The sequence below is a fragment of the Oncorhynchus nerka genome, linkage group LG15, assembly GCF_034236695.1.
Source record: "Oncorhynchus nerka isolate Pitt River linkage group LG15, Oner_Uvic_2.0, whole genome shotgun sequence".
NCBI lineage: Eukaryota > Metazoa > Chordata > Actinopteri > Salmoniformes > Salmonidae > Oncorhynchus > Oncorhynchus nerka.
In genome coordinates, this window is record NC_088410.1 from 33,806,637 (window position 1) to 33,822,755 (window position 16,119).

At 51.9% G+C, this 16,119-nt stretch overlaps 1 protein-coding gene and 1 long non-coding RNA gene across 2 annotated transcripts in view; one reads left to right on the forward strand and one right to left on the reverse strand.

Moving 5' to 3' along the window:
- Positions 1–16,119, forward strand: part of LOC115142458 (trinucleotide repeat-containing gene 6C protein-like) — an 85,026-nt gene that overhangs the window by 29,209 nt on the left and 39,698 nt on the right. Inside the window, 2 exon segments of the mRNA XM_029681944.2 lie at positions 117–476; positions 8,912–11,674. Of these exon segments, the coding sequence (XP_029537804.2) occupies positions 117–476; positions 8,912–11,674 (3,123 nt within the window).
- LOC135560176 (uncharacterized) overlaps positions 1–16,119 on the reverse strand; it is a 51,768-nt gene that overhangs the window by 15,355 nt on the left and 20,294 nt on the right. The gene's annotated exons all lie outside the window — the stretch shown is intronic.

Below are 16,119 nucleotides of genomic sequence, written 5' to 3' on the forward strand. Positions count from 1 at the left end.
TGTGCTCTGGGTGCTACAACCAACAATGTCTTGCAAAGTACAGTGGATTAGTGATGTGTGCTGTGCAGAATTAGCTAATACCTTGCTTCCTGTGTTGTGTTTGTGTCCTCCTCCAGTGCCAGAGCCAGCTAAGCCCAGCCCCGGTCCCCTCCACCACCCCACCACCAGTGTGACCCTGCCCCAGGCCTCACATCCCCCCTCCTCCTCCTCTTCAGTCAGAACCAATGGGAAGCGCGCCCCCCCTAGCACCCAGCAAACACCACAGCAGCTGACCCCTCCGTCGTCGTCCTCAGGCCCCCGCTACCCGCCCCGTGAGGTTCCCCCGCGTTTCCGCCAGCAGGAGCACAAGCAGCTACTGAAGAGGGGCCAGCCACTGCCAGCCGGAGCCCTGAGTAGCCTCACCGTGACCCCTGCCTCTGACCCGCTCATCTCCGGTGCCCCCCCTTTTTCCTCCTCCGCAGGCAAGCGCCACACAGGTCAGTTCCCTGCTTATTGCGTCTTACCCGTGGCTAGATCTGTTTCCTCAGTAGGAATGTGGCCCGTTTCTGTGTAACTTGATAGAGAAGCTGATGTTACTAAATTGGTCCCATGAAATGAAGTGTCGCAGGTCATCATGGTAGATGGATGAGGCTGTTCAACACAGGGCTCTACGCTGACCTTTACAAGGCACACGTGTGCGCTTAACTTAAAAATTGTAGGAGCACACAAATATATTTAGGAGCGCAGTGATTATAGTAAACTATAATCCCCAAAATCCCTAGGTGTGCTGAAAATTCAAATTCCAGGTCGACAGAAAAATATTTAAGGCACATATGCGAGTAAAATGGTCTGTGTTAGTGCCCTGCAACAGGTTGAGGAATGGGGCGAATCGCAAATTCGTATGATGGGTCCATCTGTGGGTCAGTCCGAAACCTTGGTGTTACTCGGGGCAGGTGATATTACCCCTGTTCTTGCTCTGTACTAATCCACTGACATTAGGGAATTGATGATGGTGTGTTACTCTGAGATTCTCCTCCACTCTGGTTCACCTGTGTTTCTACAGGGGCTCTGTGCACTGCAGATAGGCTTTAACTTGACGCTGTTGAAATATGGCCGTGATGGTGTTTAGCCGCTGAGTGTAGATGCTGTGGAGACTGGAGAGCACTCAGGACCTGTACCGCCCGCGGTCACCTTTTTTAATGAACTCGCCAGTGACCGGATCTGTGGACCGCGTAGAGAAACATGTCAGGCCAAGAGACCCACTCTGCCAGTGGGCTTTAATTTAGAGCGAGAGAGAGAGGTGAGTGGACAAACAATATGAGCCTTGAGTAAATGTCTCTCAGCATTGTTTTTCCTCCAGTGAGGGAGTGGGAGGCGTGCGGTCTCTGCAAGCTGTCTGGTGAACCACTGTTAGCCTACCGTCTTCCTTTTTAAGCCTCGACCCTGCAGCTTTTCTCTGACCACCGGTCTTCATGGGAGGTATTTCAACCAACACCTCTAGTATCTGTTGTCTTTTAAATGCAGAACATGCGCAGATAAGCACACCGCAAATTGTTGTACCACACTTCGAGGACGAGACAGAGGAAGAGTTTGCTGCGGTGTCTGTTCACATACTTTTTTATTTTACTCAAATCTCTCTCTTCCTCGGTGGTGCTGTCTTCCATTACTGACTGACATGTTTACTCTGCGGGGGCTGCCTGCAGCATCACTGTAAACACAATTTCTCTGCAGAACCCTGGGCAGCACAGGGCATTACAGACACATGTCGCCACACGCACAGTGTGTGTATACGCACTCAAGTACACACACTGATGGTCTGATATCCAATGTTTTTTTTAACTGACTGGCTGCACAACACAGCCCCAGGCAGGAGAGGCCCAAGCTGGGGAAGGCTTTAAGTCCCTGGGGTTTCTGATCAACTGTTCTTCCCTCTGGCTGTCTGCCTTGTCATACCATGAATAGCTTATTTCTCTACTGCTGTACTCCACTGCCAATTATGGAAAGCGATACAGCATTAGTCTTGGCACTGAGGAAAACCGGTTTTGGACGGATGCAGTGTTGAGAAGTATGCATTTGATTTGGTGTCTAGCTGTGTTCTCTCAATTTTAGGAGGAAAATGTCATTTTTCCTGCCAGCATGGTACACAATTCATGCAAACATGGGCCAATCAAATTTGTCCCCAGGCTGAATGTGAGAGACTGTGTATGTAGATGAGCTCTGTCTTTGGGGTCAGCTTCCTTTGACCTCCCTGCTGGTGCAGTCGTCATGTTTCAGAGGGGACACAGGCGCTTCCTGCCCCAGAGGCCTGCTGTGGCTGTACTACAGGAGTCAGTCACTGCCTTGATCCAGTTACATCCTCTCTCATCTGTCTGCCCACAGGCTCAGCTGGCTATAATCACAATCAACCAATCAAACAATTCAATAATGAGTACTTTTTGTCTGACCATTTTAAAATGCACATAACTCGAGTGTGAGAACAGCAATGCATTAAAAATCAAAATGGACACAAACACATAAGTCGTAGGCCTATTTCTATTTCCATTGTGGTCCTCTTTAGACACAACCCAACCTCCACACCACAATGTCTTGAGACACAACCCAACCTCCACACCAAAATGTCTTGAGACACAACCCAACCTCCACACCGCAATGTCTTGAGACACAACCCAACCTCCACACCGCAATGTCTTGAGACACAAACCAACCTCCACACCACAATGTCTTGAGACACAACCCAACCTCCACACCGCAATGTCTTGAGACACAACCCAACCTCCACACCGCAATGTCTTGAGACACAACCCAACCTCCACACCGCAATGTCTTGAGACACAACCCAACCTCCACACCAAAATGTCTTGAGACACAACCCAACCTCCACACCGCAATGTCTTGAGACACAACCCAACCTCCACACCGCAATGTCTTGAGACACAAACCAACCTCCACACCGCAATGTCTTGAGACACAACCCAACCTCCACACTGCAATGTCTTGAGACACAATCTCAACCCCCCCACTCTCTCCAATACAACAGCTGATGGCATTACAACTCAGTGAGTGCTGCAGCCTAGCCTGTCTGGCCTTCCTCTAGTAGCATAGCAGGTGCTACAGTGGGGGTCTGAGATGCAAGCCGTGCTGTGGGAAAAGCACTCAGTGGTCTACAACAGCTGGTTCATTCATGGCTTTCTGTCTCCTAAGCCCCCGGGTGACATAGCATGTGGCCAGAAGGCATACTGTTAGCTAGATGTTGTTAACACGCATTGGCCCTGCCACCTTTCTCATTTGGCCCCTTGGCTTTGTCTTCAAACGCCTGGATGAGGTGGCATATTTGTTCTTTTGATTCCAGTTACAGAACCTATTGTTTTGTCTGCGGATAAAGACCAATCCATAACAAGTCCCATTGATGACTGTTCCCATCAGTGATCACTGCCTGATGTGGTTTAGCTGTAAGGCGATTCCTTTGATCATTGTTGTCAGGGCCACGTAAGTGAACAATGTTCAGAGGTATATGCATGACAATGACTGCACTAGTCAATGGAGTTGGCTGAAGCACATGCTGTTCTCGAGCCAGACGAGGCTAGAGAGAATGCTAGCCCTCTCTCTCTCTCTCTCACTCGCTCTCCACTCCAGCCCCTAGTGGCCTCATTAGCCCAGACTCTGCCAGGGAACCAAGAGGAAACTACCTCTCCTCTCCGGTTTTAAACCCTCCTGTGCCCACTCTCACTCCTTTTCTCTCTGTCTCTCCATTTCTGGAAAACTAACCAGAATCTTTTGATCCCGGAGACCGGAACTCAGAAGTTCCTGAAAGGGGAAAGAGGGTCTATTTTGAGGACAAAGGGGATTAAATGGTGCGTTTACTGCTTGTGGTGCGTCACCGTGAGGTTTGGCTGGAGATAATGTGGTGGATTGGTGGTGTTGAATGAATGGGAGAATAATGGCGTCCGGTTCGGCCCCATTCGTATGGCTCTCTGCTGCATTTCACAGCTAGCTCCAAGGCTACGCTATTGCTCATGATGTTGGCCACAGGCACTTTATCCTTTTTGGTGCACCGTGTCTTTCTCTTCATACACACTCTCTCTCTCCGCTCTCGCTCTCTCTTCCTTTGCCACTGTCAACCCCTCCCCCTCTCCCTGTCACCCTGGCTTTCATAGGGAGAGAAAGGCGGTGTCTAACCTCTGGCTACCTGCCCGTGTTCCCCATGTGAGCTGCCTGCTAGCAGCATCCTCATTATCAGCAGCAGCCTGATCTCCCGGTAGTTGTTTCCCCGGCAGGGCTACTAGCATCACTGCCGCCTTGTCTTATTCCAAGTAGTAGACTAGTGCTCTACGATAGGAAGCTGAGCTGGTATGTGAAGTGTGTTCGTTGATGCAGATGTAGTGTGTGCGTGCTCTCACCGCACTGCATCTTTGGTGCCAGGGAGCCGCAGCAGAGCCAAAGAATAGAAGCCCCTTTGTTTTGATTTCTGACGCCGCTATTCATTCAGCGTACACAATCGTACCCACTGCCCTCCTAATTGGGACCAGAATGAAAGCAGCAGAGACTGAATAGAACTGTCCCCATTTTTTTCCCCTTGTTGTTTTTGTTATTGTCCCCCGTTTCTCACACGCACACACCTTTTTCCCCCGAAGCAGGAAGACTTCTCACTAATCTATTGGAATGCCTACCAGAAATAAGGTCGTACAGAGTTGTAAGGAAAAGAGAGTGGGCAAGGTTGAGTAGACCTAAGAGACGTGACACACACGCACACAAACACACAGTGACTCACACGCACACACTACGCAGCCAGCCTCAATTTCTTGGCATCATGTCAAGTAAGCAGTTGCGGCGCTTTGCAGCGAGCAGTAGCAGACATATTGAATGGCGGAGGATGGCGATGGCTGCTGCGTCTCCCCGCTCTGCGTAGCGCCTCACAGCATGGTGTTGCAGCACCTCTCTTCAGGTATTTTCCCCCTGACCCCCTTTACAGCTGCCGTCAGCTCTATCTCTCTCTCTCCTCCGGGGTTTTTATTTGGTTTCGCTCCTAGAGTTGTCCGTGACGGGGAAAAATAGGGCTGAGCTGCACGCTTTTCTGTGTAGTATATGATGGATTTATCATGCATCCTATTTTTATGCCCCTTCAGAGAAAATGTGTGCGTGGGAGCGAGCGGGGGAGCGACTAACTGAAAGGGAGAAAGCAGAGGGCAGAGCGAGACGTTCTTGCTGCAGGCAGCAGCCTCTGAGCTCTTGGCTGAGTTTCAGGTCTGCCTGATAAAATGGCGTTCCTTGCTGCTCGGCGGGCTTGAAGAGACCCAGAGAGGGGGGGGCGACGCTAGTCTGCGTCAGAACCGCTGGTGCTGTCGTCCTCTCGCTCTCTCTCCTTCCTCTCACATATAAACAAAAACCTAGCACCCTTGCAGGTATATGGATTGACATTGTTTTGCTGACGGCAACACCCACAATGAGCTTTTCTATGTTAGGTTAGCGGTTAGCTAAACGGTGCCAAACCTACCAAAGAAAAAGCCTGCCGAAGACACTGACTCTCTCCCACACCCACACAGGGCTCTCTGTTGGAACGACTCCTAAAATATGCAAATCATGCAAAACCTCTTTGGTTGTTGTGGGCGCTGGCCACTGACATTAGCTGTTATGTGTACTGACTTTGATGCATTTGTTTCTCGAAGGCAATGAGGAAGTGATGGTGGTTGTGGTTCTGTTGTGGGTTTAAGATGTATTAAATAGTCCCGGTGAGTAACAATGGAGAGTTATGATCAATGTGGTATGGCGATATGTGTCCCTAAGTGAACAACGCTATAGAAAAGTTGTCCCAAATGGCACCCTATTCCCTTTGTATAGTGCACTACTTTTGAACAGAGCATATAGGGTACTTTCATAAGGATCCATGATGTGCTTACGTAAGGATCACTCAGCCTAATGCACGCTGGTCTGTCACTGTGCATTGTGGGATGATGCGTCTTGGACGGGCAGCTCAGCTTGACCCTAGATGCCCCAGATGTTTTCTATTTGTGCAGTTTTGAGAGGGGGAGAGGTGGAACCGAACAGCCTGCTCACTTGTTTTTTTTTCTCTCACCAAAAATGTAGTAGGAGAAACTTTTAATGGGAAATCTTTTGCAACATTGTTGGAAGTTAGGATTTGAGATGGGAATTTTGTGGTACCTCTGGTTACACTTTCTAGGAAGTGTAGAGCTGATTGCAGGTTGTGTGTGTGCATGCGTAGAGCTATATAGCCTACAGTGTGTGTGTCTGTGCCTTTCTACACACACACACACACACACACTGACGACTCTTTGTGATAAGGCAGTCTGAGAAGAGGAGATAAGTATGTTGAGGGGAAAATTGCATTTGGAGGGACTCAGAGGCGTTTTGTGCAGTATCTTAAGCCTAACCACATATCTGTCAGTCGGGTTGTCTCAAACGGAAGCTAGTCCCCCCACTATTTGACAGGATTGTGTTGACCATAGCTTTATCTGTGATGGATAAACTCCAGGCAATTATGCAAATCACGGAACGATCAGATAGAATCCAATGGACTCCAATAGCGAGCTAATAGAAGGTAAGAATCTCTATTTGAAACAAGGTGATGACCAAATACGGCCTACCCAACTGTTTCACACACACACGCATATTAATAAAACATTCTGTGACGCGTCAAAGGAAAGCCGGAGGCTATACGTTTTCTAAATGTCTAAGACAACTTTGATATTGAGAATGCTTTTGTGTCATAGATAATATAGCTAGCAATGGGATACCTTTCTTTTTGATATGACAATTGATGAGCTTATTGGATTTGTGAATGACAAAAACAAGTAGATTATAGTACAGCCTTCAACAATGTGCAGTTTCATAACGTAACCAGGATTGAGGTCAGTCTCATTTCTAAGGCAGTCTGAATTTACTCGATTGAAATGAAAATTGGCCCCCGACCCTGCTCTCAAGTAATGAAGGCGAGTGGGAACAGCAGTGTTCTTAGGTCCTCTCTGTAGATAAGACCAGTTTAGTGGTTTGCTTTGCATGGTGGTTGGTGGATCAATACCACCTCCTCCTCCTCTCCAGCAGCATTAATAAGGCCATTGATTAGCTGCCTCTCATTGATTCATTGCGGCCTCATGGCACGAAATGAGCCTATTATTAGTTGTTACCGGGACTGGTACCGCTCATCGGTATTAGTGAGAGTATTGTGTGTCTGTAGGCTGAGGCTATGTTCAAAAGTTTGGGTTCACTTAGAAATGTCCTTGTTTTTGAAAGAAAAGCAACAAAACATGTGTCCATTTTAAAATAACATCAAATTGATCAAAAATACATTGTAGACGTTAATGTTGTAAACGGCTATTGTAGCTGGAAATGTCAGATTTTTTAAAAGATTTTTATGGAATATCTACGTTTATCAACAACCATCACTCCTGTGTTCCAATGGCACGTTGTGTTAGCGAATCCAAGTTTATCATTTTAAAAGGCTAATTGATCATTAGAAAACGCTTTTTGCAATGTTTGCACACCTGAAAACTTGTTCTGATTTAAAGAAGCAATAAAACTGGCCTTTAGATGAGTTGAGTATCTGCAGCATCAGCATTTGTGGGTTCGATTACAGGCTCAAAATGGCCACAAACAAAGAATTTTCTTCTGAAACTCATCAGTCTACTCTTGTTCTGAGAAATGAATGCTATTCCACTCACCAGTCTCAATGTCAACAGTGAAGAGGTGAGTCTGAGATATAGCTTTTTCTTTGCAGCTCTGCTTTAGAAGGCCAGCATTGCGGAGTCGCCTCTTCACTGTTGACGTTGAGAAAGGTGTTTTGCGGGTACTATTTAATAAAGCTGCCAGTTAAGGACTTGTGAGGCGTCTGTTTCTCAAACTAGTCACTCTAATGTACTTGTCCTCTTACTCAGTTGTGCACCGGGGCCTCCGACTCCTCTTTCTATTCCTGTTAGAGGCATTTTGCGCTGTTCTGTGAAGGGAGTAGTACACAGCGTTGTACAAGATTTCTTGGCAATTTCTCACATGGAATAGCCTTCATTTCTCAGAACAAGAATAGACTGACGAGAAACAAAAAATGTGCTTTTCTTTCAAAAACAAGGACATTTCTAAGTGACCCAAACTTTTGAACTGTAGTGTATATCTTGTTTTTCTCCCTCTTCTGGTGTGAGGACATATATTAATAGGAGCATTTTTTTGTGTTCTGGTTATTATGCTGTTTTATGATTTATTTTCTTAGTTTTTTCAGTGTGTGTGAAGGAAAGAAATATAGAATTGAAGACGGCAGAGTTTTAATGTGCGTACTCTGCAGTCTCCACAGTGTCGGAGTGTAGCTATGTCTAGCAGCCCAGACCTGGTAGTGCTTTGTGGGGACCTGCTGGAGCATAGGGAGTGATAGATGAGGAGCCATCTTGGTTTCATTTCAATAAATGAGCAGCTTTCCACTTGGGCTTCCCTTCACAGCCACAGCTAGGGGAGACTAATGGGCCTCTCAGTTCAGGGGGAGAGAGTAGGGAGGGAAGGAGGGAGGGAGAGGGAGAGAGCAGGTGGGAGGGAGGGTTCCATTTCACCCACTCACATAGAGGAAGGAAGGAGGGCTAGTGGGAGTGAAAGTAGGAGAGGGAGGGCTCCTATCTCTCGCCCAGTCACTCCACATCTGACTGCACCAAAGCAGGAATATATGGATATGCCATAGCTAATAGGATATGGAGCATGGTCTGCTGTACATGCTGATTATGGCAGGCATATGACTGGAGAACAGACCAGGAGAGCGTGACAATTGCTCTCCTCTCACTGCTGCCAAGTCGGATGGTAACAATTTAACCAACCAAGGAGATACAGTACAATGACTTCCTCCAGGAGCTGAGGGAGTTTATTACATGGTATTCTCTCTGTTTCTCTCTCCCTCTCAAATGTTTTCTCCTGGTTAAATAAATCTTTCTCTCTTTTTCTCCTCCAGACCTGCCCTTCCAGAGTGGTCCTGGTGCCCAGCATGAGAATCCCCACTGGGGAGCCTTACCACCAGCCACCGACCGCAGCAGCAGCACCACCAGTAGTAGCTGGGATCAAGTGATCATCGACGGGAGCGACACCGAGGCCTGGCCCTCCATCAGTCGCAGCAGCGTCAGCCGACCAGCGAATCCTCCAGAATGTGCCACAGCCGCTGACTGTACGAACCCAGAGACCAGCAGCTACATGAGCATGGCCGCGGGGGCTACTAGCCAGCAGGCCCACTACCCCTCCTCTCTCAAAGCTAACGTCGCTAACGTAGCTAGCATGATGCAGCCTAGCGGTGGCCAGGGAGTTGGAGCCATCGGCAGCAGGGGCTGGGGCTCCGGACCAGGCCCCATCCCCATGGGCCCCACTGAGGGAGCCAAACCTGACGGCCTTGGGCCCAACTTGGGTCGGAGTGGAGGAGCACCCAGCTGGAACTCCCAGCCCAGCTTTAGCCTGAACCTGAACCCCAACGCCAACCCCTCGGCCTGGCCCGTGCTGGGGCAAGAAGGGGCTGGAGGTGGCCAGAACCCCGCCTCACTACCACCCAACGGTATCCTGGGCAATGGGAGCCTGGGAGGGGACGAGAACAACAGCAGCAGCACCTGGGGAGGCATGATGAGCCCTGATGCCCCGTCCTCCAATAAGAATGTGTCTTTCAGCAGCATGGAACACCCCAACCTTAACACTGACGGACAAAACAGCCACCACACTAAGCAGCCCCTCAGCCCCATCCACGGCCTGCCCGGCTGGGGAGGCCAGTCCCCTACTGAGTCCTCCCAGCTCAACGGAGACGCAGGGAGCTCTGTCTGGGGCAACGAAGACACCAAGACATCCGCTAACTCCTCCAAGAACTCAGGCTGGGACTCAGCACCCTCCGGAGGCATGTCCGGCTGGGGCCACTCTGGCAGCGGAGGAGGCGGGAGTGGCAGTGGAGAAGGAGGCTGGGGGGGAGACTGGGGGAAGCACTCCAGCGGTGGAGGAGAGGTCAAAGGAGGCTGGGATTCCTCAGATGGCCCAGCCCAGGACCAGCAGGTGAGCTCCTGGGGCCAGCCAACCCCGGCCCCGGCTAGTGAGGGTAGCGGGAGCGGTGGCAGCGAGGGGCGCATCCATCGCAGGGATCAGACTGGCAGCGAGGACGGAGGTCCCCCTCCCCTGCCTCGGCAGGACCTGGACCCCCGTGTGCTCTGCAACACAGGCTGGGGCCAGACGCCCGTCCGCCAGCACACCTCCTGGGAGATGGAGGAGCAGCGTGCCGCCAACGATAGGAAGACCAGCGAGATGAGGGGAGGCGGTGGAGGGGACACATGGAGGGGCTCCAACAGCCCCTCTTCTGGATCCCCACCGGACCCCCGGAACGGGGGAGCCAACCCCAGCCTGGGACCATCTCAGAGGCCAGGCTCAGGGGGCCCCGGAGGCAAGAGTGAGGGCCCTTCAGGCTGGGGAGGCCCTCCACCGTCAAGCTGGGGGGAGCAGCCTGTCAACAAGGCCCCCAACGGTTCCGTCAGTGGCTGGGGGGACCCCATGGCCCAAGGCCCCAATACCACAAACAATGGCCCAAAGAGTGGAGGTCAATCCTGGGGTGTCCCTGAGGAGAAGTCCTCCCCTACCTGGGACGACGGGCCAGCCAAGACCCAGCAGAACCAAACCCAGAGCTGGGGAGAGGGGCCCAAGTCCTCCTCCCAAGGCTGGGGCTCCGGCCACGGAAGTGGCAGCAATGGATCCAACGGCTCCAACGGCGGAGAGTGGAGAGAACCAGCCGAGGTGAAGAAGAATGGGTCCTCCAGCCACATGTGGGAAGGAGGAAATGGACGAGGAGGAGGGTGGAAGGACAGCCCCAGAGGGGGTGGAGGAAATGGGGGCGGCTGGGGGTCGAAGCCTGCCCCTGCTGTTGGTGGCTGGGGGGAGACCCAGAACCAGCATCCCAACGGCCCAGCACCAGGATGGGGCTCCAAGCCCCAGGAATGCCCCAGCGGCGCAGCACCAGGATGGGGCTCCAAGCCCCAGGAAAGCCCCAGCGGCCCAGCACCAGGATGGGGCTCCAAGCCCCAGGAAAGCCCCAGCGGCCCAGCACCAGGATGGGGCTCCAAGCCCCAGGAAAGCCCCAGCGGCCCAGCACCAGGATGGGGCTCCAAGCCCCAGGAAAGCCCCAGCGGCCCGGCACCAGGATGGGGCTCCAAGCCCCAGGAAAGCCCCAACTGCAATAGTGGAGGAGGTGGACCAGGAGGAGGCAGCATGGGGTCCTGGGGCGGCCCTGCATCTGTAAGGCAGAGTTCCAACCCCGGCTGGGGCCCGGGGAGCTCCGGAGCCAAACCCGACCCAGCGATGGAGCCCACTGGCTGGGAGGAACCCTCTCCTCCCTCCATCCGCCGCAAGATGGAGATCGATGACGGCACGTCCACCTGGGGAGACCCCAGCGCCTACAACAAGACCGTGAATATGTGGGACCGCAACAACCCCACTGGAGGTAACGGTAACCAAGGGAACAACCCCACCCAGCCGCCGACCAGCAAGAGTAGCGGAGGCTTGACCGTCAACAACAGCCACAACAACCACTCCTCCGTCCCCCCTAGCAACAACAATCACCACCACATGAACCACCACCACCTGCACCACGGACAGCCCCCGCCACACAGCCAGCACCACGGCAACAACAATGGATCCCCCAACACCGCCGCCCCGCACCAGGGCAGTGGACCCCAGGGCAGAACACCGATGGCCAACCCAGGTAAGAAACCGACCCCATTCACTTTTCTGAAGTGTCTGTTAAACGGGTTATTCTGCACCGCTGTAATGTATTGTGGCATTAGCCCTGTGATTCACCTATACTGGAAAGACTGCAAGTGACAGACGTATGTCGTATGTCTAAGGATATATCCAACGTTCAAGTATATATTTTGTCATTGAATATTAGTGCAGTGCGATTAACCGAAATGTTTTATTCATCGTTTTTAAGCAACTACTTGAGCGACATGGTTCAATGATTTAAATTCCATTTTGTTTGGGGGTTTTCTGTGAGCTCAATGCGCCCACAGCGCAGTTTCTTTAGATATGGAACAGACGAAGCCCGAGCTGTGCGATGTGGGAGGGAGTATGGTAATTACCTACAGTGATCATAATCCATTGGGTGCCTACTTGTCCGGTCTGTTTCTTTTACACCTGCTACATAAGAGACAGAAGAATGAGTGATAGAGAGAAAGTTGCATAGCAGTTCTCTAACTGAAAATGCATGATCTAAATGATTGATAGTTGGTATTCAGCAGTTGTGCCTTATTCACTTTGAAGAACTACTAAAATAGTGATTTTTGTCAGACAATACAGGCATCAGCTCTATAGAGATGAGATAATGACTTGGAATTAAATAGTCATCAAATAAAACACACAAGTGAGATATTTGAGTAAAGTAATGTGAATGAAGGTTAATAGGTGATAAGCAGTAATGGACAGTCACTACCATCATGGGACTTTTATTTATTGTTTTATTGTGTGTTACAGCATTTAACCCACATAATGCACAGCGCATTTAATGTACAATTATTGGAATTGAAAATGTGTTTAATCGAAACCGAAACGACCTCAAAAAGCACTAATCGCTCAGCATTATTGAACATGCACAATGCCAGGGCTTTTCAAGGCACCCCACTGCAAAGACAAAAGCTTCAGTGAAAGCTGACTATGGCAGGAAGGCACTGTTCTTGCTAAAAGGTTATGGATGAGTGAGACCAGTGCCCCCTGCTGTTACTCTATGTACAACCCCTGTAACCAGAGACTGATCAGCCAGACTTGGCACACACTGCTCTAGACTGCCTGCTTACAGTCCTCCTCAGTGGACTCAGCCAGCTCGGACAAGAAGGTCTGGGAACTGGGCCAGGAATTAAACAGTCATGGCTGCCGTCCTCCTCTCTCCCTCCCCTTCTCTGCCTTCCTCTCTCTCTCCCCTTCTCTGCCTTCCTCTCTCTCCCCTTCTCTGCCTTCCTCTCTCTCTCTCTCCCCTTCTCTGCCTTCCTCTCTCTCTCTCTCCCCTTCTCTGCCTACCTCTCTCCCTCCCCTTCTCTGCCTTCCTCTCTCCCTCCCCTTCTCTGCCTTCCTCTCTCCCTCCCCTTCTCTGCCTTCCTCTCTCTCTCTCCCCTTCTCTGCCTTCCTCTCTCTCTCTCCCCTTCTCTGCCTTCCTCTCTCTCTCTCCCTTCTCTGCCTTCTCTCTCTCTCTCCCTTCTCTGCCTTCCTCTCTCTCTCTCCCCTTCTCTGCCTTCCTCTCTCTCTCTCCCCTTCTCTGCCTTCCTCTCTCTCTCTCTCCCCTTCTCTGCCTTCCTCTCTCTCTCTCTCCCTTCTCTGCCTTCCTCTCTCTCTCTCCCCTTCTCTGCCTTTCTCTCTCTCTCTCTCCCCTTCTCTGCCTTTCTTCTCTCTCTCTCTCTCTTTCTCTCTCTCTCTCTCTCTCTCTCTCTCTCTCTCCCCCTTCTCTGCCTTCCTCTCTCTCTCCCCTTCTCTGCCTACCTCTCTCTCTCCCCTTCTCTGCCTAACCTCTCCCTCCCCTTCTCTGCCTTCCTCTCTCTCCCCATCTCTGCCTTCCTCTCTCTCTCTCCCCTTCTCTGCCTTCCTCTCTCTCTCTCCCCTTCTCTGCCTTCCTCTCTCTCTCTCCCCTTCTCTGCCTTTCTCTCTCTCTCTCGCTCCCCTTCTCTGCCTTCCTCTCTCTCTCTCTCGCTCCCCTTCTCTGCCTTCCTCTCTCTCTCTCTCGCTCCCCTTCTCTGCCTTCCTCTCTCTCTCTCTCGCTCCCCTTCTCTGCCTTCCTCTCTCTCTCTCTCGCTCCCCTTCTCTGCCTTCCTCTCTCTCTCTCTCGCTCCCCTTCTCTGCCTTCCTCTCTCTCTCTCGCTCCCCTTCTCTGCCTTTCTCTCTCTCTCTCTCTCTCCCCTTCTCTGCCTTTCTCTCTCTCTCTCTCTCTCTCCCCTTCTGTCTTTCTCTCTCTCTCCCCTTCTCTGTCTTTCTCTCTCTCTCCCCTTCTCTGTCTTTCTCTCTCTCTCTCCCCTTCTCTGTCTTTCTCTCTCTCTCTCTCTCCCCTTCTCTGCCTTTCTCTCTCTCTCTCTCTCCCCTTCTCTGCCCCTCTCTCCCTTTCTCTCTCTCTCTCTCTCCCTTCTCTGCCTTCCTCTCTCCCCTTCTCTGCCTTCCTCTCTCTCCCCTTCTCTGCCTTCCTCTCTCTCCCCTTCTCTGCCGTCTCTCTCTCTCTCCCCTTCTCTGCCCGTCTCTCCTCTCTCTCCCCTTCTCTGCCTTCTCTCTCTCTCTCTCTCCCTTCTCTGCCTCTCTCTCTCTCTCTCTCTCCCTTCTCTGTCTCTCTCTCTCTCTCTCTCTCTCCCCTCTCTGCCTCTCTCTCTCTCTCTCTCTCTCTCTCCTTCTCTGCCTCTCTCTCTCTCTCTCCCCTTCTCTGCCTCTCTCTCTCTCTCTCTCTCTCTCTCTCTCCCTTCTCTGTCTCTCTCTCTCTCTCTCCCCTTCTCTGCCTTCCTCGCTCTCTCCCCTTCTCTGCCGTCTCTCTCTCTCTCTCTCTCTCCCCTTCTCTACCTTTCTCTCTCTCTCTCTCCCCTTCTCTGCCTTCCTCTCTCCCTTCTCTGCCTTCCTCGCTCTCTCTCTCTCTCCCCTTCTCTGCCTTCCTCTCTCTCCCCTTCTCTGCCTTCCTCCTCTCTCTCTCTCTCTCTCCCCTTCTCTGCCTTCCTCTCTCTCCCCTTCTCTGCCTTCCTCGCTCTCTCTCTCTCTCTCCCCTTCTCTGCCTCTCTCTCTCTCTCTCTCTCTCTCTCCCCTTCTCTGCCTTCCTCTCTCTCTCCCCTTCTCTGCCGTCTCTCTCTCTCTCTCCCTTCTCTGCCGTCTCTCTCTCCCCTTCTCTGCCTTCCTCTCTCTCTCTCTCCCCTTCTCTGCCTTCCTCTCTCTCTCTCTCCCCCTTCTCTGCCTTCCTCTCTCTCTCTCTCCCCCTTCTCTGCCTTCCTCTCTCTCTCTCTCCCCCTTCTCTGCCTTCCTCTCTCTCTCTCTCTCCCCCTTCTCTGCCTTCTCTCTCTCTCTCTCTCCCCCTCTCTCTGCCTTCCTCTCTCTCTCTCTCCCCTTCTCTGCCTTCCTCTCTCTCTCTCTCCCCTTCTCTGCCTTCTCTCTCTCTCTCTCCCCTTCTCTGCCTTCCTCTCTCTCTCTCTCTCCCCTTCTCTGCCTTCCTCTCTCTCTCTCTCTCCCCTTCTCTGCCTTCCTCTCTCTCTCTCTCTCCCCTTCTCTGCCTTCCTCTCTCTCTCTCTCTCCCCTTCTCTGCCTTCCTCTCTCTCTCTCTCTCCCTTCTCTGCCTTCCTCTCTCTCTCTCTCCCTTCTCTGCCTTCCTCTCTCTCTCTCTCTCCCTTCTCTGCCTTCCTCTCTCTCTCTCTCCCCTTCCTCTCTCTCTCTCTCTCCCCTTCCTCTCTCTCTCTCTCTCCCCTTCCTCTCTCTCTCTCTCTCCCCTTCCTCTCTCTCTCTCTCTCCCCTTCCTCTCTCTCTCTCTCTCCCCTTCCTCTCTCTCTCTCTCTCCCCTTCCTCTCTCTCTCTCTCTCCCTTCCTCTCTCTCTCTCTCTCCCCTTCCTCTCTCTCTCTCTCTCCCTTCCTCTCTCTCTCTCTCCCCTTCCTCTCTCTCTCTCTCCCCTTCCTCTCTCTCTCTCTCTCCCTTCCTCTCTCTCTCTCTCCCCTTCCCTCTCTCTCTCTCTCCCCTTCTCTCTCTCTCTCTCCCTTCTCTCTCTCTCTCTCCCCTCTCTCTCCCTCTCTCTCCCCTTCCTCTCTCTCTCTCTCCCTTCTCCCTTCTCTCCCCTTCTCTGCCTCCTCTCTCTCTCTCTCCCCTTCTCTGCCTTCCTCTCTCTCTCTCTCTCTCCCTTCTCTGCCTTCCTCTCTCTCTCTCTCTCTCTCTCCCTTATCTGCCTTCCTCTCTCTCTCTCGCTCCCCTTCTCTGCCTTCCTTTCTCTCTCTCGCTCCCCTTCTCTGCCTTCCACTCTCTCTCTCGCTCCCCTTCTCTGCCTTCCTCTCTCTCTCTCGCTCCCCTTCTCTACCTTTCTCTCTCTCTCTCGCTCCCCTTCTCTGCTTTTCTCTCTCTCTCTCCCCTTCTCTGCCTTTCTCTCTCTCTCTCTCCTTCTCTGCCTTCCTCTCTCTGCCTCTCTCTGCCTCTCTGCCCCTCTCTGCCCCCTCTCTCTC